This window comes from Taudactylus pleione, unplaced genomic scaffold, assembly GCF_031769625.1.
Source record: "Taudactylus pleione unplaced genomic scaffold, aTauple2 ptg000025l, whole genome shotgun sequence".
Taxonomy (NCBI): Eukaryota; Metazoa; Chordata; class Amphibia; order Anura; family Myobatrachidae; genus Taudactylus; species Taudactylus pleione.
Window position 1 is genome coordinate 10,362,987 of NW_028284427.1, and position 24,192 is coordinate 10,387,178.

General features: G+C 42.1%; 1 protein-coding gene across 2 annotated transcripts in view; it reads left to right on the top strand.

Moving 5' to 3' along the window:
• The window catches only part of SLIT3 (slit guidance ligand 3), a 747,204-nt gene that overhangs the window by 650,396 nt on the left and 72,616 nt on the right, over positions 1–24,192 (top strand). For both annotated transcript variants that reach the window (XM_088451316.1, XM_088451322.1), the window contains 5 exons: positions 1,504–1,575; positions 2,521–2,592; positions 6,630–6,701; positions 10,787–10,950; positions 23,047–23,171. In XM_088451316.1, the coding sequence (XP_088307442.1) occupies positions 1,504–1,575; positions 2,521–2,592; positions 6,630–6,701; positions 10,787–10,950; positions 23,047–23,171 (505 nt within the window). The remainder of the gene's footprint in view (positions 1–1,503; positions 1,576–2,520; positions 2,593–6,629; positions 6,702–10,786; positions 10,951–23,046; positions 23,172–24,192) is intronic.

Here is a 24,192-nt window from a genome sequence, read left to right on the forward strand (position 1 = left end):
ACACTCCTGGAAAAATGTCTTTAAAGATGCGGTGCCTGGTTCATACAAAATAAATATATATACTCACTTTTTGGGGGGGAAAAGAAAAGCAACAAAGATCCAGCACTCATGTTTAGTAGATTTATTGGCAAGGTCACATATAAATAATATGTTAATGTCACATATTGTTCATATGTGACCTTCACAATAAATCTACTAAATGTGAGTGCTGGATCTTTGTTTTTTTTTTTCCCCCATAAAAAGTGAGCGTATATATATATATATATATATATATATATACAGTCAGGTGCATAAATATTGGGACATTGACAGAATTTTCACATTTTAGCCTCTATTCACCACCACAATGGCTTTGAAATGAAACAAACAAGATGTTCTTTAACTGCAGACTTTCATTTTTAATTTGAGGGTAATTACATCCAAATCAGGTGAACGGTGTAGGAATTACAACGGTTTCTATATGTGCCTCCCACCCCAAGGTATCCACCTCCCACCCCAATGACACGACGTGAGGCCCACCTGGTTAGTTGGCTGCCGCTGACCCCAGTAGGGTAAAATCAGCCTAAGCCATGTATTGGAAGGGAGAGCACCTCAAGCTCCAAAGACAGATGGCGACTGCTACCGTTCTTTCCCGCCACAAGAAAAGTTGACACCAAACAACTCAATGAATAAGGGAGGGAGGGCGGGAAACAGCCGACCAGAGAAATTCTATAAAATGGCTGCCAAGCAGCAACTCTGAAATAGCACTGACCCACCCTCTGCCAGTCTTATAGGCTAACCAAACCTAACCCAACCCAACAACACTACCTCACTAAACAACTAGCCCCTTCTTGTCTAGAGGCCGACACCCACAGGCTCAGGTGTTTACTTTAACTCCTTGCATATGAAATGCACTCCGTCCTAATGATCTAGTTTTTTTTTTAAGTGTGCTATTTGAAATGGGAAAGGGAGTGAATAGCTCAGCAATTGTATGTGCTGCTACTGAGAGCATCTGCAGTTACTGGCTAGCAAAATACTGTATGATGGATTTGCACAAAATATGGCAGCATGCAGTGCAATCTGTGAAACCTTTTTGAACAACACTTTTGGGAATAGAGTGACCCATTCAATGACAGCATTTTTGCAATGTGCGGGTAAACCGTAACATTATGCAGGAGTTGAGTGAGATTGGGATATTTATAAAATGTTTAAAACTGTCTATATTATAGTACATTTGCTGAATAAACTTTGTTTCCTGGTTTCCAATAAATATGAGATGTATGTTGGTATACTGTAGTGTGTAGGGGGAGTCTAGTGACCTTTTTTTGTCAACCATTGCACATTCGCTTGCCTCCAAATAAATACATAGACCAGTGCAAATCTTAAATTGTTTTATATAATTACATTTATAATGTAATAGTAAAGTAAAAAAAAGCTTAGGAAAGATGTTTCCCAGCAGGAAATTATTTTTATTTTATTATTAGACTACTGCTAACCATATATATTTCCTCATTATATTTCCAGTGATTTAAGCAACAACAGCATCAGTGTTCTATCCAATTACACCTTCAGCAACATGACGCAGTTATCCACATTGTGAGTACCAAGCCATTCAGTAGTACTTTTGTCTGCTTTGATACACTGAAGAGTGACATCCACATACATGACATACTGAAGAGTGACATCCACATACGTGACACACTGAAGAGTGACATCCACATACGTGACACATTGAAGAGTGACATCCACATACATGACACACTGAAGAGTGACATCCACATACGTGACACATTGAAGAGTGACATCCACATACGTGTCACATTGAAGAGTGACATCCACATACGTGACACACTGAAGAGTGACATCCACATACGTGACACAAAATTTATAACATTAATGTAAATTAATCTTATTGTACCCAAGCACACACTGTAGCGTACATCATGTACCAACATGTCAACATTTACAGTATCAACACTGACATTGTGACTGTCGACAGATGATTTTAGGGTTATGGTGAGATTAGGGTTTGGCATAGACTATGGTTAATGTTAGGCTGCAGTTAGGGTTAGGATTAGGTGTACATTGTTGACATGGCGACTGTTTAAATATACAATCACATAGTGAATGTCGACATTTAACATGTCGGCAGTCTGAATGTCGACAGTATGATAATGTCAACATTCTGAACGTCGTGTTAATATACCTCACCTGATTTTCTTGCTGTAGTTAATTGACATTGCCACACATGCCTGTATCTCAGTTGTACTGTATACTTACATTTATGTCAATTCTATTTATTCAGTACAGTACCTACTATTTCATTTGTTGTATTATACTGCTTGTAATGCAAGACTAGAACATTCAATGGCATAGCTAGTCGAAATGAATAAAAAACGCAAGTAAGTTACCACATAAAAAAAAGAGACACTAATAGCTTGATGGGAGATGAATATAGCAAACCTAATTATCATATTATATGTCTCATTTCATAAACAAAATGGAAAACATAATCTTGAAATCTCCTGATAATTCCTGCAGGATTTTGAGCTACAACCGTCTGAGGTGCATCCCAGTTCATGCATTTAATGGCTTGAAGTCTCTGCGAGTGCTGTAAGTATCAGTTGTTCAGTTTGTCTGTGATCCAAGTTATTGAGAGATCTAGATGACAGCAGGCTTCCTTAATGAGCAGATGGCTTCCAGTTAGCTTCATGATCCAGCCGTTGAATTATACAATTTGTCGAACTACACTGTATTGTAGTTAGATCCAACATGAATCAGATTAAGTGAAACAAACATAGTTTTTAATCTAAGCATACAAAATGTTACACTGTGAGTTCCACTTGTTCATGGCACTTCTCGAGCAGACGTCATTTGGTTTAATTGACACAAATTCTGTGCCCGTGGCTTTGCATATTAACATGAAAGATTATTTTATGCCTTAATCAAGGACATTTTTGAATGGCACATCTAATACCCAGCAACACCTCTTGTGCACTGATGTAAAAAGTTTAGGTTACCCAATAGTGCCAGATGTATCATGCTCTAATAAGCAAAATTATATATTTGGGGGAGGTGTAACAGCACCCCAAAGATGGAGTGCACAGGTCCCCTGACGTAGCGTAGCCACGACCACACATATGCCCACCCAGCAATGCAGTCCTCACAATCTCTTTGTGGCTTTGCTACAGTTGTATTGATGTGTACACAAAATTTCAGCTATTTTGTTCTTCGTGTGGTGGGACTTCAATTAGGCACAGGGTTTACCCCGCAGCTAATTGAATGCGCTGCCCGATTCAATTGGCTGTGGGAACCCCGCGCGCTAAGCCCCAGAGCGTTTGTAGAAGTAGAGATGTTGCACATAGCAACCAATCAGATTCTACTTAACATTCATCTAGCACCTTCTAAAAGATAATAGCTAAAATCTGATTGGTTGCTATGGGCAACATCTCCACTTCTAAAAAATCTGCACTTTAGTAAATATACCTCCTAAACTCAGCCACAGTGTCATATATATATATATATATATATATATATATATATATATATATAATATTGTATTATTTTTGCATAATATTGGTGTTTATGCTTTAATAGTAATTTCAGAATCACATGTATCTAATATGAGAGGTCACTAAAAAAATCTCCCATTTCTTTCTGGTACTCTACATAATTGCTGAATTTCAGATTTCTAAATACTTCTGTACTGTGACAAAATATCAAGGTCATATAAAGGAACTGCAATATCCAAAATTTCTTGCAGATCTCTGATGACATCTGACTTTGCTTTTCCATGTAAAAAAAATTTAATTTAATTGTTATTACAGTGTCAGTATAGGTTTTAGCAGCACATGAAGGGGCAGCAGTTCATAGTTAGATGTAGGCTGGGGTCAGAAGGAAATACACATCCCATAACCTAAATCCACATAATATTTATTACACATCACTGCTGTTTCTTGAGGATGAGCAGACATGCTTTATCTTATCAGAACGGCTACCCCAGTCTTGAATATCGGGATCCCAAGACCTTGTCAGTTTCTACTGTATTGCAACTGAACAAGGATATATGTTCTAGTTTTACATTTAAAATGGGGCAGAATGAGCTGATTTATACAGGTCCAGAAGAGTGTGGTGTCAGCTAGAAGCCTCACCACACATCATCTATACTGTTATTAAAAATCGATTCTCTAGAGAAAAGAAAAATGCTTGAGAGTGACAGTGAGCAATCTGTTGTTGTCATTTATTCATTATCTGGGAGCTCGGGGGACTTGGCAGATGAGAGTATCAGCAAAACAATTTCAGTGTTGTTTTTTTTGTTTTGTTTTTCGGGTCATAGAATGCACATATGTGCGGATTATCTTCAAGTATTCAGAACATTGGTATACAGTAGGTAGGAGTGCCACTTAATTGATCAAATGGCAATGAATCAAAAGAAAAGCTTTTTATCTACCATGTACAAGGAATTTAGCCAGGCGCATAACTAGTTATTTTAAGGCTCCACAGCAAAATTTTGTAAGGGCCCCTATGTACCACCCAATTTTTCAAAATGTAAATAACACATGTAACTTTGACAAGGAAGATCCCTCCCCCTCAGCTCTGGGTCCCATAGCAGCTGCACCCCTCTCACCTATGGTAGTTACAACCATGAATCTAGCCGTCTCTACCTGTACTGTATTATAGGGGTATATTTACAAAAAGCTATTTTAATCAAGCTAAATCAACATCGATAAATTGTCAATTCAATAAGTGTCTATTAGTAAATGTGTGATTTAGAGCTCTATTTATCAATCCTTTTTTTTTTTTTTTTTTTTACTAAAATAATGTGAAAATGGGGGTTTTCACACCTTTTCACATTATTTTAGTTTTACTGAAATGTATTAATGGACATTTGGAGCAGTTTTTGTGAAAAGCTACTCCAAGCCCTTTAATTTGCATTTGTAAGCAGATCGCATTTCCTATACTTGTAATGGGAAATGCGATCTGCTTGAAATGTACTGAGGGGGAATTGTGAAAAAAATACCGGATGGGAGCCCTGCTATAACAACGCCATCTGGAGATGACATTAAGCAGGGTCCCCTCCTGATCACTGTAAATAAAATAGTTTAAAAAAGAAAAAGTAATCAAACACCTGCAGCCGGGGTTGCGCTGATCGGTGAGCTCTCTGATCCGGTCAGCTGGTCGCCAGGTCCCCGGCACTGTGACTGGGTAGCTGGGGCTCCTGAACTGTGATTGGGTAGCGGTTGCCGGCACCTTCTCTCTGTATTTATTGCAAAAAATACCATGAGCAGCGTGCGAAGAGGATTTGCAGGAACAGACCTTTATCGCTAGCTCTGTCCCTGCATGCCGATGTCAGTACATGCAAGTGATATTTTCCAAAATTCGCAATGCAAATTTAGTTGAAAATATCACACTACAACTGAATTTTAAATGCAGATTGTAGAAAATAGGGGCCCCAGAAACACAACATCAATGTTGATTGATTTAGATTGATTTGATCTCTATTTATCAGTGTCAAACCAAAATACAATATTTTTACAATCGCATGCACAGCCCGCAAAGTGCAGCTGGAAAGTCATTGGGACGATTACAATGGTGGCACTTCACAACCACCAACATAGAGAAACGAATATGGGCCATTGGCCTGTATTCATTAGTCTGCAATCTGCCGTTGGCCCACATTCAATTCTCTGCGATGTGCGGTCTCAATGTTCGGCTGGGTACATTGTAGTTGAATGTGGTACCCCAACATTTTCACGCCTTTACGTTGCCAGTGTTGGTGGGCATAAAGTGGCACTGTGCTGACCATTATGGCGGCACTGCTTGACAATTGCCCACAACTAAATTTTGTAAAACTACAAAATTGTTGACCTTAATTAGATCATAGTACTGCTTGATATAAGTACTGGTAGTAATAATTAAACTGGCAATATGACCATAAGAAAACACAGTAATATACTGTAGGAGCGCTAACAGGGTGTAGTAATTTGTAATAAATATGAAATATCAACATAGAGCAGCTGTATAAAAGAGGGTAGTCAGTCCTCAAAGAAGGTAGTTGTTATTCTGTTGTTTCTATGTTAATATGTCCATAATGAACTTTCACATTCATCATTTGTACTCCCAAACTGCTGAGTGTTGAAGATTAAATGAAATGATAATATAACAATAAGTTACATATTTAAATTGTTGCTGCAAAATGTGTATAAATCATGGTGGTAGTGTTAAGACATAAAGGTAATTATAGGTAAATATAGATTTGTAGTACGAACATGTTTGTGCTGCAGGTTTTCATTTGCCTTAGGGCATATTTCTCCAAAATTACAACAATATACAGTACAAAAATATATCAAATGCAACAAATTTGTGTACATTTTATTTTCCGATTTTACAAATTTCTACCGATAAAGCGGTTTGCCATAATCGTGTGTTTAAATGTACGTATTTGTGATGGCATCTTTTACACATCCAATGTGAAACACTAAATATTGAGTGTAATACATTTAAATCTCACCTAACACAACACTGAGTGATATATTCACTATTGTACAAATGTTTGCTAGTGTTCTCTGCTTTATATGGTCTGTTGTGTGCTACATGTACAGTACATAAACATATAGTAAATCATTACTTTTATTTTTTTAACTATTTAGTACTCTTCATGGCAATGATATATCAACTGTTCCGGAAGGTTCATTTAATGATCTGGCGGCATTATCACATCTGTAAGTAAATAGTTCTATATGAACAGTAAAACTGTATAGCTAATTAGCTAATACAAACAGACTATTGTATTTGTTGTTGTTTTGTAGGATTCTAATGATTGATATATTTAGACTGTAGTTCAGCTACAGTTTGACTGTATTCTTGTAAAATTGACTTAGTACAATGTAAAATTAACACGAAGGACCTGATTGTGTCACGTGCCTATGCCGAGATTCGCGCAAACGGCCAATGTGTATTCTCCTGAGTGACTGAGCCACACCGTTCATTCATCACAATTTTGTATGTACAGAGTCGCAGATCGAATTTGGATGCAGGGTGGCAAAAATGTAAGTGGTGTTCCTGGACAGTGACTGGGAGGTAACAAGGGGTTGCCTAAAAAGATGCATGGAATTTGCCCCTGCACTGGTATTTCAGCACCTGTATACGCTGACAGCGGGCGTCTCAGTCCTTGCACATTCGGACAAACGGATGTGCCCCAGGAAAGGACTTTGTAGCAGCATTAGATGAAGCTGACACTGAATCAGCCCCTAACATATAAAGTTCCTCTTTAAGGTCATCTGGTAAAGAGTCCACTCTGTGTGACAAGCAAGTTCCAAGAATGTAGTGTTTCTCTAAGCTACACACAGGTGCCAGACAACTGATTTGGCAGTTCACCAGGGTTATAACTAATGAGATAGTAGGGCCCCATAGTTGATGGCACCATGTAGTCGCCACTGTTCTAGCCCTGCTCTCTTCTGCAGTGTCTGCACTCAGCAGGGAACTTACTGAGCTGTGTGACTGCAATGGATAAATTCATCTCAGGCCAGAAGTGAACTCCGGTGCTCCCTTCCTCTGTGATCAGGAACTGAAGTGCAGTGTGGGCACAATGGCAGGGAAGAAGGGTTGGCTGGCTGCCACTTAAGGTAATGGAAGAAAAAAGATGGACCCTAGAAACCTTGATGGACCAGAAAAATGTTTTCTATGGGTCCCTCAAAGTCCCATTTTTGTGCCGAACACAACAAATAAAATAATATATTACAGTTCCAAATGTTTAGTACTAATTCAATAATTTGACAAAATTCAAATAATTGTACAATAGTTACACCATGTGGCTTAGTGTACTTAATGAAAGTTTTCTTCGTATGTTGTAGAAAACGGTTTAGCCTCTACCACATACTGTATAAATATAATTTGAAGTTATTAATGTCCACATTTCTATTTATTTAAATTATAATTATATAAAAAAAAACAGAAGTTTGAGTAATAACTCCAGGTGTCTGGGCATCCATGGCGCCTTTAATTGGTGTGGTTATTGCCAGTAGCACAATAGGACGTTTTTGATATTAAGCAAGTGATGATAGCTGCATATAAATTATAAGAGTAGAACTATAATGAGAATTTTGTTGGTTAAAAGCAGAGAGGAGTAAAAATCGCAAATCTTATTCTATATTTGAGTGCAAATGTTTGAATGTTTCGCCTATGGAATTTGCCCTTAAGTATTGGCAGTCCTCCTAACCCAATCACACCGTATAAAACAATAGATCGAACACTATCTCAGATTTATACATAGATTATAAAGTATTGGAAATCCGAATGAGCAAGTACAATGTGAACTAGCGGGAACAGTGGTGTAACTAAGGTATATGGAGCCTAGAGCAAAATAAAAAATTGAACACCCCACCCCATGTGCACGCTGAAAAAATGGGTGTGGTCACATGCCAAAAGGGGCATGACCGCTGAAAAATGGGTGTGTCAACATGACACACACCCCTTTCTCGTCACTCTGGGAACATTTATTTTCATTACATATGCACCTTAATGCCCCGAGTAGTAGTGCTCCTCTTGCAATGCCCACTGTAGTAGTGTCCCTTAAGCAATGTCCCCAGTAGCAGTGCCCCATGTAGTAGTGCCCTTTATACAGTGCCCCCAGTAGTGCACCCTTATACTGTGCCCCCCTATGCAGTGCCCCTTATACAGTACCCCCAGTATGCAGGCCCCCAGTAGTGGTTCTTCTTATGAAGGCCCCCAGTAGTGCCCCTTATACAGTGCCCCAGTAGTGATTCCTCCCTATGCTGTGCCCCTTATACAGTGCCTTAGTAGTAGTCCCTCTATGCAGTGCCCCCAGTAGTGATTCCCCCCTATTCTGTTCCCCTTATACAGTGCCCTAGTAGTAGTCCCCCTATGCAGTGCCCCCAGTAGTGGTGGTCCCTATGCAGTGCTCCTTATATAGTGCCCCAGTAGCAGTCCTCCCTATGCAGTGCCCCCAGTAGTGCCCCTTATATAGTGCCCCCAGTCTCCCCTATGCAGTGCTCCCAGTAGTGCCCCAGTAGTAGTCCCCCCCTATGCAGTGCTCCCAGTAGTGTCCCTTATATTGCGCCCCCCCTATGCAGTGTGCCTTATAAAATGTCTCCAGTAGCGGTCCACCCAATGCAGGGCCTCCATTAGTACCCCCAATAGTCCCCCCCAGCAGTGCCAAAGACACACACGTAAAAAAAAAAAAAAAAAACCCACTTACCTGAATCCCCGCTCCTACGCGCACTGCCGTCCGCTCCTCCATCTTCCCAGGCTAGCCCGCTCTGCATTATGGGAGGAACATCATGACATCTCTCCCCTTACACACTGAGTGAGCTCAAGCCCGGCACCAGCAATGGGCGCCGCGCAGTAGTCAATGAGAGTTTATCTGTGTAAAGCGGACCGCACTCCATGCGGTCTGCACTACACTGACCAGCCGTGTCCTGGACCACGCCCCCTGAGCCACCGGTCCAATGGTGCCCCCTGCGCCGCTCGTCCGATTGCGCCCAGGGTACAAGACCTGCTCGACCCCCCTAAGTTACACCACTGAGCGGGAAACAAAAAGTAACACAGGAGATTGTATAGCCTGAATTTCACGCCTGTTAGACAGTCAGGTTTGCAATGAAACTATTTGCACACACTTTCTCACAGTTTTGCTCATCTCCTAGCATTACATAGTTGGTAATGTAGCCTTCTCCTGCAGGCTCCCTAAGCTACTTGCTTTTTGCAGCTAAAAAATAGATCTGCTCTGCATGACCCATTTAGGGAAATTTAATTATCACTGACAGACGCAAATATGTCCTTCCAGAACAGCAAACAGCAATCTATATTGTTAGTTTTGCCTTGTTCCCTATATATAGAGGTGCAACCCCCGCCTCCAACATAAAAATGCTCCGACGCCCCTTTTCATATCTAGAGAATAGTTCAGTGGTTGCAACATACTGTTGTAGCTCTCTGGCCACTATCCAATCAGCTGCATTGATAGGGCGGACCGAATACTTATACACTCCTGACCATGGCCACAAAGTCGTATATAAAAGCAGCATTGTATAATTTGTTGCATATATAACACTTTATATATGTATAAAATCGTCTGATCGTATTTGCCAAATATGTACCCTATGTAAAATAATGACCAATCTCGGAGGAACAAGGGCTCACATGACACACATCATTCAGAGACTATAATGATTAGTGTGCCTTTCCCTGAACATGCTGCTGGTGATGGTTTGGGAAATCGTTGGCGTAGAACTCCAGCCGCTGCGCCATTTCAATACAGAAAGTTGGAACATGGTTACATGCAGTACACACACTTTGTTATACCAACTTTATAGAGTACACTTAATGCGGAAAATGTGATCATATTGAGTCAATGTGTCATTGTTGCTAGTACTACTACAATCGGTTAGTGATGGAATGAAATCACATCCAGCTGGTACTTTGAATCAAACAGATATTTCTGCTTCTCTCTATGCATTCTCATCCCAGTAATGGTATAAGGCTGCATATGACTCTAGCTGTATTTTCCTTTTCTACTCTGGAGATAATAGGACAGAAGAACCATTACCATTGTGTATCCAATAAGAAAACAACATCAGCAATGTACTATTATGTTGTGCTTGCCCTTTATACTCGTTACATTAGTTAAACTTAGAATAAAGTGATCATTTGTGTTATTGTCATTCTCATTCCTAATTTTATTTGAGAACTAATTGTGTTTCATGAGGTATCATAAGCAGAAGGAGTCTTGAAGAGTGCTTCTATCTGTACCAGATGGAGTGAATTGTAAAATACTGGTGTTTTAATATTTCAGTGCTCTCGGGACCAACCCACTGTACTGTGATTGCAACTTGCGCTGGTTATCTGAATGGGTGAAAGCAGGATACAAAGAACCCGGTATAGCACGTTGTAGTGGCCCGGAGGATATGACGGATCGTCTCTTGCTGACTACTCCAACACAAAGATTTCAGTGCAAAGGTAAGATAATAGTACCACCCCTTATTTGTCTTTATCCACAAAATGCAATACAGATGATATCAGGCATTGATGTGTAGGGCAAGGGCAGTTGAGAGCAGCCCTAAGTTCATCCCAGTCGCCCGGAGGCAAGTTAGAGTTGCTCCCCCCATCCGAAAAAAAAGGAAAATAAGTATGGTGCATATATATATATATATATATATCCATCTATATATACACACGCACGCGCGAATAGTGGCGATAAGAAATTATAATTACCAGGACTAGGACCTGATAATAATTATAGATCTCTCCCAGGCGCGCAGGTCATACGACGCATACGCAGAGGTACTTCTAAGTCATAAACCCTGAAGTCCCTCTATCGCAAAGGACAGCTGTCCTTTGCGATTTTAGCCGCAATTGTTCAAGCATTACTAAACACCACTATGATTGCGATGAGTGATGGGATGCTTAATGCATCCCGCCCCAAGTGTCATGCACATAAAGGCCCCCATTTATTAATGATCGCAATTGAAAATACAATCTGGGCATGACAGTACCACCTATGATCGCATTTCAAAATGCGATCATACTGCCAGGATGTAGCATCCGGCACATGCAGGGACAGGGGCTTTGATAGGAGAGCTACTGGGGGTGTTGCGCATGCATGGCCACCATTGCCAGGGAGGGTTCCGGAGGAATCCTCTCCCGGCTAATTATGCGATGTGTAGCCCATAGGCTACAGTGGCTGCGTGGGCCAATATCCGGAATGCAATGCATTGTATTGGTAAATTCAGCAGCATCGCCCATAGAAACCTATGGGGGATGCGGCTGCCAGCGGAATGGAGGGATCCGGAGGAAACTAAATATTTGCGATTAATGTTTTCGGGGATATAGCCGCACATATACAATGATAAATAGGCCCCTAAGCAACAGTCCTTTGGTGTGATTGATAAAATGTAGAAATGAATACATTCACACATGGCAATAATGACAGCTCTCTCTCCCCTCACACACATACAGCACTCCAGCCATACAGATCCCCCCTCACACAGACACACTCCCCACTCACTCAGACCCCCCAGACAGCTCCCATCCCTCAGCTCCCCCCTCACACAAAGCGCTTAATCCAAACATATATTCCTCTCACTAACACAGATCACCTCCCCTCTCTACCCAGATGTCCCCTCCAGTCCTCACTATCATAGATCTCACCTAGCCGCGTGAGGGGGGGGGAATCATCTGCTGAGCCTCAAACACATAGCGAGATCACCAGTGCCTCCATACTGGGGGCGTGATGTAGATGTGGCAGCAGCCACGATTTCCACTCAGCCCACACCACACCCCTGTCTGGAAGCACTGATCTTTTAATGTATTTCAGGCTCCGCAGGTGAGCCCCCGCCCCCCACAACTACTACTGGACAGGCTATTAGTGTATGTGCTGGCAAATTTGTGGTCAGCACATACATTTGGCAGTTGTAGCAATGAAGGAGATGCCCCCTTAAGGGCTGGTGCCTGGCGGCATGCACCTCCATTGTCTCCCGTAGCTCCGCCACTGGTTGAGAGGAAAGTCAGGCCCTGGTGCAGCAGTTTTGTCCTTCCCCCAGTCCCAGGCTACTTGCAGCCTCAGCAAAACCTAAAACGGCAGTTGCAACCTTGGCAGATGTGACTGCGAGGACAAATAGGAAGCTATCGATCCATGCAGTCACCTGCTGCAGTTTTCCCTACCTATAATATAGCTCAGATAGGAACATAGGGCCTGATTCAGAGCCGGACGCTATTTGCGGACGCTCGTTCATAAAAAGGGGCTGGCTATTTAAATTAAGCGCTCGCTCTTTGCAGTCTGTTGACGCCTCTACGTCTGAACGAGCGAACAAAACATGCACTCACTATTTAGGAAAAAACGCTCCCTGGCCGCTCGCATCCTACGTCATCTCCGCTATTTATTTGATTAATCGAGTACATCGAAAGGCGTATGAACTGCTCGCAGTCCTTGTGGTTGGATTTTCCTACCGCAATCATGCGAGCAGTTCAGGCTAAAAGACAACCAAGTGACGTGGTCGATGACGCTGCTTTGTTAATTATGCACACCCGTAAAACGCCCGTTTTGACCTTTTGGCACGCCTGCATTCGGATCTCCACTCCCCGTTTTCAAGCACCTTCCCCTGTTACCACCCACAAACGCCTCATTCTGTCACTCAAATTAGTAGGCATTCGCTATTTTGCGAGCACACGATTTTCGACCGCACTGACTGGTTCGCGCATGCGTACTAAAACCCATACGCATGCGCAGATGTGCGAACATCGCTCGGAGCGAACGAGCGGCCGCTTACGAGCGGCTCTGAATCAGGCCCATAGATGGGTCCATTGGCCCCCATTGTAATCTGACACTCCTGTGCACCTCAAAATAGGCTCAGTGAAGGAGGATGACAGTCTGGTGCCTATGCTTTGGTCTCTCCAAATGGCATTAGCTGCGTGGGGCCAATATGACTTGTAATCACAGGGGAAAATCAATGCTGCCTAGCTTCAAGTGTAGACAAAGCATTAAAAGGTTATTCGCTTCCCTGTTGCATAGTGTGCTATTTACCCAACCAGCATTCCTATAGAAGAACTCCATTGTATTTAGCCAAGCATTCGAGCTTATGATTGCTGCAATCAACACTGAAATTGACACAAAATAATTCAAAGCAAATACTCTTTAGAAACTATGGGCCAAATGTAATAGGGTGAGAGTTTAGAAAATGTGAGAGTTTAAATCGTGAGAGTTTTTTTAGTCTAAAAACATGCGAATGTGCATGTTCTCAGACTCTATTACATTGGCCGAGTTTAAAAAGTGCCAGAGGTTACTACCAAACTCTCACATTATCTAAACTCTCACCCTATTACTTTTGGCCCCATGTGTGTACTGGTCCATTAAATTATACATATTTTTACTAATATGAGGGTTGTTCAAAAAGTAATGCCTAAATGCTCACAACTCAAATTTATTATAGATACAGATTTGAAAATTTGCAGTAAAATACTTTGAAGTCTTAGTAACAGAATGACTCTACTCAAAAAATTCACCATCTGCCCTCAAACATTTTCTCCACCTCTCACCCCAAGCTGTGAATGCACTTTGGAAAAATTCTAGCGGTTGGTGTTTGACCCAGGAACGTATGGCGTTTTAACAACTTCTATGTCTTCAATATGTTGACCACGGTAACAGTTTTTGAGAGGGCCAAACAGATGAAAATCAGAAGGCGCCATATCAGGACTGTATGGTGGATGTGGCATTATTGCCCACCCCATTTTGGCAACGGCCGCAGATGTTGCCATCGAAGTGTGAGGACTGGCATTGTCGTGCTGTAAGATGACATTTGACAGTTGAATTGTTGACCTTTTTTTGTGGATGGCTTCTTTCAGCTTCTTAATTGTAATAATGTATCGATCACAGTTGATTGATTGGGTTTGTTCCAAGCAATCAATGAGAATAACACCTCAGCAATCCCAGAAGAATGTGGCCATGACTTTGTTTACGGATCGCTGTTATTTAAACTTTTTTGGCCTAGGTGAACTTGGGTGTTTCCATTGCTTTGATTGGGCCCTTTGGTCTGGGTCATAAAGGAATACCCAGGTCTCATCTCCTGTAATGACATTTTCCAAAAACATCTCAGGGTTGGCTTCAAAGTTGGTCAAAAGGTCATTGCACACTTCCACCCTCTGGGCCTTATGATCCCTGGTAAATTGCTTTGGAACCCATTTAGCACACACTTTACGATATCCCAAATCATTGATTAGTGTTTTTACAGTGCCATGGCTACATTCCAGTTCATCACTGATATCTCTGATGGTCACACAATGGTCTTTCTGAATCATGGCATCGACTTTGTGTCAGTTGTATGCTGTCACTGCAGTTGATGGTCTGCCACCACGAGGTTTGTCGCACACGAACTATTCTCCCAATTGAAAACGCTTCATCCACCTTCTGACATTGCTATAGTCAATTGTACTCTCACCATACACTTTTTTCAGTCTTCTGTGGATTTCTGTAGCACTGCAGCCTTCTTTTTCCAGAAATTCAGTGATGGCTCTTTGTTTCATCTTGAATTCCATGGTGTTTCTTGGACTACCTAACAAAACTACATATATAGTTAGCAGACATATTAAACTACAAACTGACAAAGTTTCAAATAAATGTTGCATATTATTTCAGAGTTATTAGCATTTAGGTATTACTTTTTGAACAACCCTCGTATTTGAATATACATTAACAGTTTAAAGTTAGCTCCCATGTACAAAGCTTCACATACGTGACACATTTAACTCTTTATATGTTTTTTAAATAATTTTTTTGGATGTGAAATATTTATCTTCAGTGACAACTAACCTATGGAGGAAGGAGATAATTACAGATAGATACATTATCATATGTTTACAAGGTACCATAAGTGGTTAAAGTCCCACCAACTTAACCTTCTATCTGTCACACTTTCTTCATTAACATTTTATGTATGTGTTTTGTTTCATGCATGGTTTGGTTTCTTTTATGTGTGATTTGTTATACCCACCGTCAGACGCTGCAGAGTGTTGTGTAGAGATTAGTGGTCTGGTTTTCCGAACTTGCGCTAATTTGGTGAAAAGAACCGAGTAGAACCAAAGTGCTCATCTCTTTGTATGTATTGCTTTACAAATAAACGATGATGCTGATGATGATACAGGTCATGCTTATACCACAATTTAAACAAACAAAAAAAAGCCCAATATGTCTCTCTTTAAACCAATTAGAGGTAAAATAATCACTTCAAATAAGTGAATGTGATGTCATCAGGTTACTTACCATTCAGTGTCAGAGAGATGGCACAATAGTATGTGCAGAGCTTGCCGCCTTATGTAGTAGAAAGGATACAATGATCGATCACAATGCGACGTGTTATACCATGTCAGTGAATTAGTTGCAAACTGTTATAACGGCGTCAATATCTCGGCAGGCGGGATGTCCTCACTTAGAATGCCGGCGCCGGATACCCGACAACTGTCAGAATCCCGGCACCGGCACCCCGACGATAAGTACTGGGGCTAGGCGGAGGGTTAGGGTTAGGCACTAGGGGGAGGGTTAGGCACCAATGGGGGGAGCCTGGTTAGTTTAAGGGTGCGGGGAGGTTAGGTTTAGGTACTAAGGGGGGGCGTCAGGTTTAGGCACCGTCGAGAGAGTGTTAGATAGGATTAGGGAGAGAGAGAGGGTTAGGATACTGACCGACAAGTGTTGGTATCCTAATCCTGTCGGGATGCCGGCATCGGCATTCTGGCTGTCGGGATCCCGAGCGCTGGAATACTGTACCCAACCCAGTATAACTGTATAATAAAGTGCGCATTATATCTTTTGCATTGTATTTGCAGTCTTAATGTAGCTGCTGTAGTTTTATGAGTATAAAAGCATTACTTCAGCTCAGCTCCCAGTGAGTGAGACTTGACAGTCCCATGTATGAAAAGTGAGGCACACACATAGTCTATCAATGTACTAATGGAAATGAAACTACCTATCTGTTTTTGTTGCAGCTGGCAATCTGCGTGTCTCAGTAGTGTGTGTTAGGACACACAGGTGTAGCGGAAAGTGCTCCCAGAGAAGCCGGCGCCTAGGTGTGGAAGTATTTCCGTCTCACTCTCTGACATCCACCTAAAATCACCATTCATCCCGAGTCATTTATCCGCTTCCCTAAGAGTGAATTGCAATTACTTCATTTATATTTTATGGTATCCCACGCCAAAGCCAATGCAGGAAATTAAAATTGTGTCTGTAGAAAGTACATCTCATTGGAATTAACACTTAAGGCGCCATTTAACTTAAGTCTGCTCGGCTGCCCCATTCTGGGGATGACTCTAATATCTCTAGAAAAGGTCTGCTTCACCGAGCAGATATCAAGGCATAAATACTTTAATTAAACCCACAATGAAATCCGTATAAGTGAGATGGCACCTACACATTATTTTTATGGGCCCTATCATTCCCGCTATGTGAGTATCATTATTAAGCTGCAGACATAAAGTCAACAGAGTACTCTAAAAATAAGCTGATATTTATTATGGTTTAACTAGGTTTTATTACAATGTAACTTTTTCCTCATTAGTATTGCAAGCGCACATCCCGACTTAACAGTGTTATATAAAATGCTCTATAAAGCTAATGTTGCAGTACTTTTTTATTATCAAGAGGAGAAACTGCTGCTTGTTTCAATTAAATATATAAAAATAAAATGAAAACCAGTGGTCTGGAAGCTCTATGATCTCCAAGCCTGGATTTGACTCCATGAGCTCAAAGAATTGATTGAAATAAAACACATATGGATGACTGGATGGGCACTCGTTCACTGCATTCACTGCCATACATACTGTACTGCACCTGCATCACCAAACACACAACAGGTCCACAGGATTCTATTTGGCTTTTGTTGTCTTGTTAGAAGAAAGGAAGGAGGTCATCTCAGCTGTGATATTCTAGGCACATTTCTGTTGTTCTAATGTGATTGCAGATAAGGGCGTAGAATGTACAATGATTCAGGTCATGCTTCTTCACCTCACTGTCCCCGGAAATTGCAATTGATCTTCGGTTTGAGAAATGTTGTGTTACCTGCAGTATTCAAAGAGAACTGTGTTGTTATGAGCTGTAAGGGAAGGCCCCCCTCCCTCACTTATAATGCGTATACACGGTACGATAAAAATTAACGATATGAACGATAACGATATCGTTATCGTTCATTTTTTGTGCTTTCCAACCCCCAAACAGCCAGCGATGCGCGGGCACATATGGACGATAATGATATGGGCAATATCGACCAGGTTACATAGGGATCCGCGATCGTTGATTGCGGGTCGCTGGCCCGTCGTTGGTGGGTTGGTGGTGTGCTGTATTATCGATATCGATCATCCAGCACACCGGGAAGGTGCAGGGAAATCAGTCAGCGATATCGTTATCGCTGACTGATCGTACCATGTGTACGCCCTATAGGTCTTATGAGTCATGACTTAGCTTATCGCCTTGAAGAATGCTCCTTCCTTCTGGCTTCTTCTCCTCCACATCTGGCTGGTGCTGCTCCTCACGCGCTGCGGCTCCTCTGACCTCTTGCTTCCAATGGCGTGGCATGACGTCATGAAGTCGCGCGAGTTGCTTCCAAAGGGGAAAAAAAAATCATTATTGAACAAGGGCAGGGGCAAACGCAGGATAAACACACATATATATAATATATACAGTATATAGCGAACATGTATATATTATATATAACACAGATCACAAATACAGTATACACACACTAACACATATATACACACTAACGCTAACATACATACATACACACACATATATACACACTAACACATACATGCACATATTCAAGGCCGTAACTAGGGTAGTGCGACCAGTGCCATGGCACAGGGCAGAGGGCGGTGTTTGGATCTGTTAATTTTCCTGTTTATTATCATTCTCACTTGTAGCTTCCTCTTATCCCCAGCATCTCCTGGTTTCCCCTATCTCTTCCCTGGCCTTTCCCAATGAGGCATTGGCCCTTTTTCAGGTGCACTACTTCATGTGCATTGAGGGTAGGGGAGCGGGTGCGGGCCCCCTCCTTTTCTGCCAGTGTCCGGGCCCGGGACTCCAGTCCCGGCAGTCCCCCCCTGATGGCGGCCTTGGAAGGGCTTGTATTGTTTTTCAAGGGAAGGGCCTGTGCTGCCACTGGTTACAGTGAATCCAGGGCCGAAACTAGGATATCTGTCACCCGGTGCAAGGCAGCAATTTTGCGGCCCCTCCCTTCCTGTACCTGGATTTTCTCCTTGCTCCTCCATAAGGTAGTGCACTACTCAGACATCCCTGGTATAGTGACTTACATTATTCCACACACCATAATGCCCATTACACATTATGCCACACACTGTAATGCCTATTACCAAAGTGCCACTTACATATTTGTCCGACACCATTTTATATCCCACAGTAAGGCTTCTAATTACTTTAAAATTACCTGCTTGTTGCCAGGGGGTTTATGCTCATTGCCAGGGGTTATATGCTCGTTGCCATGGGGTTACATGCTCGTTGCCATGGGGTTCCATGCTCTTTGCCATGGGGGTTTCATGCTCGTTGTCAGGGGATTTATGCTTGTTGCCAGGGGTGCCATGCTCGTTGCCAGGGGTTACATGCTTATTGCCAGGGGGTTACATGCTCGTCGCCATGGGGTTACATGCTCGTTGCCATGGGGTTTTCTACTTTTTTCCATAGGGTTTTATGCTCGTTACCGGGGGTGCCATGCTCGTTGCCAGGGGTTTCATGCTCGTTGCCAGGGGTTTCATGCTCGTTTCCGGTGGGGATTATGCTAGTTTCCAGGGGGTTTATGCTCGTTTCCAGGGTGGTTTATGCTCGTTGCCAGGGGATTTCACAGGAGAAGATGCAGCTTTCAGCATCTTCTCCCGGCAGCGCTGTGTGCTTTGCGCTCTAACAGACACTAGAGGTCCAGTAGGACCTTTAGCATCTGTCTCTTCCTTGGCGGCGGCCATTTTTGGATGGCCGTTTTCAGGAGAGTCCATGCGGATGGCTAGTCCGCATGGAATCTGCTGAAAACGGCCATCCAAAAATGGCCGCCGCCAAGGGGGAGACAGACACTAGAGGTCCAGTAAGAACCTCTAGCATTTGTCTCCTCTTTGGCGGTGGCCAGCTTTTTTCACCCCCCCGCAATCCCCACCCGGTGCACGTGCACCTCTAGCCCCCCTCTAGTTGCGGCCCTGGTGAATCTTTCTTTTTTATTTTGGTATTTTAAAGGAATAATGGATACCAGGGTGCAAACTAGTCCCTTAGGGTGCATGTTATTGGCAGCTGTTGGGTACTCAGCTACGATGTTAGTGTAAAGTACTAAGTGGTAAGGTGAGTAGTAGCTCATTAATTGTAGAGGGATAGGGATAAAGTAAACACAAAGAGGTTGAATCAGTAAGCTGCAAGTGAGCACGCCTTGCAATAAGTGCCTGCATATTGTATGTGGCACTTATGGTAGCCCTGAACTCATAGATATTTATTCACAGCCCCATAGGGTTTTTTTTATGAAGATCAGATGCCTACTGGACAAGAGGACCAACCAGGGAGCAGGTAATTATGTAGTGTGACTGCCGGTGAGTGAGTGAATGCGTTTATTACACATTCACTCACTCACCGGCTCTCACACTACATAATTACCTGCTCCCTGGAGCCGGTCGGTAATACAACATTTGGTGTGCGTCTTGTGGTTTTTTTATATTTTCTTCACAGTGTGGGGTACCAGCCCGCTGACACTTGTGGTTCTACAAGTGCTTGCAGGGCAGGCTTGCTGGTTCCTGTAATTCCACTATAAAGAAAAATATTATTACTTTATTTAACCCATTAACCCTGCACCCACCGCCACCAGGGGTGCAGGGAAGATCCCTGGACTTTCTCTCAGGAGGGGGGACCCCATTTAATTTTAGGTCCCCATTTCCGAGGATTGCCAGCCCTGGAATGAGCAGTTTGGAGCTGGTTTACATTATTGCAGGAGGACCTCTGCTGTAGTGTAAACCCTCTGGCTGGTTCAGCCTCTTGCTAGTTAATGGAAAATAGAAGGAACTCTCACGCTGGTTCTTCCCCTGATTTTCCATGACCAGACCTGGCCAAAAAAGTCTAGGGCTGATTATGGGTTTGAGGAGGGGGACCCCACAAAGACTTTTTTTATTTTTAAATATTTATGTTATTGGACCCCACAAATACTTTTTTTATTTTTAAATATTTATGTTATTTTAAGCCTAAGAAGCATGCACAGATCATAGTGATTTTTTTTCACTGTGTTTAATTAAAAGTTTTAGGTTCTCTTTGTATTCAGTTTTGAACAGAAAGTTTAAAGCCGAATTCATTTAAACCAGCCAAATCCGACTAACATTGATTTTGATTTTAAAAACAAAATCAAAACTGAATGTTAGTAAGTGAGAGTTTTTGGTAGTGCATTACACAGCAGATTCTCATTCATTTCAGTCAATTTAAATTGACGTAAAAATCAACACCAAAATCGATCATTACTAAATATACTCCCATACTCCCATATCTCAATGCTGTTTATCCAAAATGAGCTATTATTCCAAAAGAGGATGCTGCTGGGTTTTAGTCTTACAGCATTTTTATTAGTATTATCCAATATTTATATGACTATGACTCATAGTAACAGCTATCACACACTCATAGTCTATGAGCGCGTGATAGCTGTGACTATGAGTATGTGATAGCTGTGACTATGAGTGTGTGATAGCTGTGACTGTGAGTGTGTGATAGCTGTGACTATGAGTGTGTGATAGCTGTGACTATGAGTGTGTGATAGCTGTGACTGTGAGTGTGTGTGTGATAGCTGTGACTGTGAGTGTATGATAGCTGTGAGTATGAGTGTGTGTGATAGCTGTGACTATGAGTGTGTGATAGCTGTGACTATGGGTGTGTGATAGCTGTGACTATGAGTGTGTGATAGCTGTGAGTATGAGTGTGTGTGATAGCTGTGAGCATGAGTGTGTGTGATAGCTGTGAATATGAGTGTGATAGCTGTGACTATGAGTGTGTGATAGCTGTGACTGTGAGTGTGTGATAGCTGTGAGTATGAGTGTGTGTGATAGCTGTGACTATGAGTGTGTGTGATAGCTGTGACTATGAGTGTGTGATAGCTGTGACTGTGAGTGTGTGATAGCTGTGAGTATGAGTGTGTGTGATAGCTGTGACTATGAGTGTGTGTGATAGCTGTGACTATTAGTGTGTAATAGCTGTGACTATGAGTATGTGATAGCTGTGACTATGAGTGTGTGATAGCTGTGACTATGTGTGTGTGATAACTATGAGTATGTGATAGCTGTGACTATGAGTGTGTGATAGCTGTGACTATGTGTGTGTGATAGCTGTAACTATGAGTATGTGATAGCTGTGACTGTGAGTATGAGTATGTGATAGCTGTGACTATTAGTGTATAATAGCTGTGACTATGAGTGTGTGATAGCTGTGAGTATGAATGTGTGATAGCTGCGAGTATGAGTGTGTGATAGCTGCGAGTATGAGTGTGTGACAGCTGTGAGTATGAGTATGTGACAGCTGTGACTATGAGTGTGTGACAGCTGTGACTATGAGTGTGTGATAGCTGTGAGTATGAGTGTGTGATAGCTGTGACTATGAGTGTGTGACAGCTGTGACTGTGAGTGTGTGATAGCTGTGACTATGAGTGTGTGATAGCTGTGACTGTGAGTGGGTGTGATAGCTGTGACTATGAGTGTGTGATAGCTGTGACTATGAGTGTGTGATAGCTGTGAGTATGAGTGTGTGTGATAGCTGTGAGTATGAGTGTGTGTGATAGCTGTGAGTATGAGTGTGTGATAGCTGTGACTATGAGTGTGTGATAGCTGTGACTGTGAGTGTGTGATAGCTGTGAGTATGAGTGTGTGTGATAGCTGTGACTATGAGTGTGTGTGATAGCTGTGACTATGAGTGTGTGATAGCTGTGACTGTGAGTGTGTGATAGCTGTGAGTATGAGTGTGTGTGATAGCTGTGACTATGAGTGTGTGTGATAGCTGTGACTATGAGTGTGTGATAGCTGTGACTATGAGTGTGTGATAGCTGTGACTGTGAGTGTGTGATAGCTGTGACTATGAGTGTGTGATAGCTGTGACTATGAGTGTGTGATAGCTGTGACTGTGAGTGAGTGTGATAGCTGTGACTGTGAGTGTATGATAGCTGTGAGTATGAGTGTGTGTGATAGCTGTGAGTATGAGTGTGTGATAGCTGTGACTATGAGTGTGTGATAGCTGTGACTATGAGTGTGTGATAGCTGTGATGAGTGACGGGAATTAGGTTGTGTGGCCGGGCCCCAGCTCTTTAGAGAACAGAGCCGTGCACCAGACCTACTTGCCTTCTGTCTTTGTTTAACCTGAAAATGTTAAAATACTGTAGTAGCATAAAAATGATGTAGCTATGATATTGTGTAGTAGTAATGCCTTATGTTCTCTTTCTTTTAACATATATATTTAGACTTACAAAAGTAGCAATAACTGTCTCGATGTGTTTGTGGATACTGTAAAATCCTAATTAACTGGTTTTTATAGATCTCTCTATGAAATCCTTACTATTTCAGGTCCAGTGGACATCAGCATTGTGGCAAAGTGCAAACCGTGTTTTTCTAACCCCTGCAAGAACAATGGGACATGCACCAGTGACCCTCTGGAATCCTATCGTTGTACCTGCCCCTATGGATTCAAGGTAGTTTATTTTTATGTTAAAATGTGTTTCCCTCATACTCAAGTGAAAATTGATCTTATACGTGATGTATTTTTTTCTTTTGATTAATGTTACTAATCCACTGATCATCCTGAGAAATAATAATGACAATATAAATCCTAACAGTACAATTTTAAGTTCTGCAATTATACGACACTGGTGTGGCTCCCTACTGAATTTTGGACCGCGCTGCAGCCCCACCTCTGAAACCGCTACTGGAAATGTTCATAAACTACCTTTCATTCAATCCCGCAAATATTCACTTTAGTTAGAGGAGTTTTACCACCAAGTCAAAACAAATACATTGTGAAGGATAAAAATAATGAAAGAGCAATATGTACTTAAAAAGGTGAGCATTCCACATTTCCTTCTGAAAACATACAGGCGCTGTTACATTCCATTCTGTCCGGAGATCTTTATCACAACCTGGGTTGTTTTTGTTTTATCCAAAATTAGATGCTAAAGTAAAAGTCCTTTCCTGTCTTTTACCATTGGTTAGATACATAATCACATTGTTTTATGACTGGCATGACATATATGACCAATATTTAGAATACTGTTGGCTACAACAATGGTGTTTAATCGATTTCTATTACTGAACCAGGGGGGTCATTCAGACCCACTAGCGAGCGGCAGTACGCTCGCAAGTGGGTCGATGTTCCCCACTGCGCATGCGCACGATGGAGGGAGCTCCGTCGTGCGCATGCGCGAGACCCGGCGAGCGAAGGACTTTCCATTGCTCCGGATCTCGCACCAAAGGGGGCGTGCTGCCGATGTTGATTGACAGCACGCCCCCTTTGGTGGGCGTTCCGGGGGCGTGCCTGCCAGACGGAGGCGTTCCTATGAATCAGGGCCCAGGTGTCAATTGGGCACTAGAATAGCTCATGTATATTGCATTGGATACAATGTTACAATATTCTACAATATAAATGTACCTGAATGTATTGCTGACCAATCTATTTGATACTATTATATATGCTACTTCATCATATAGCGGGCTGAA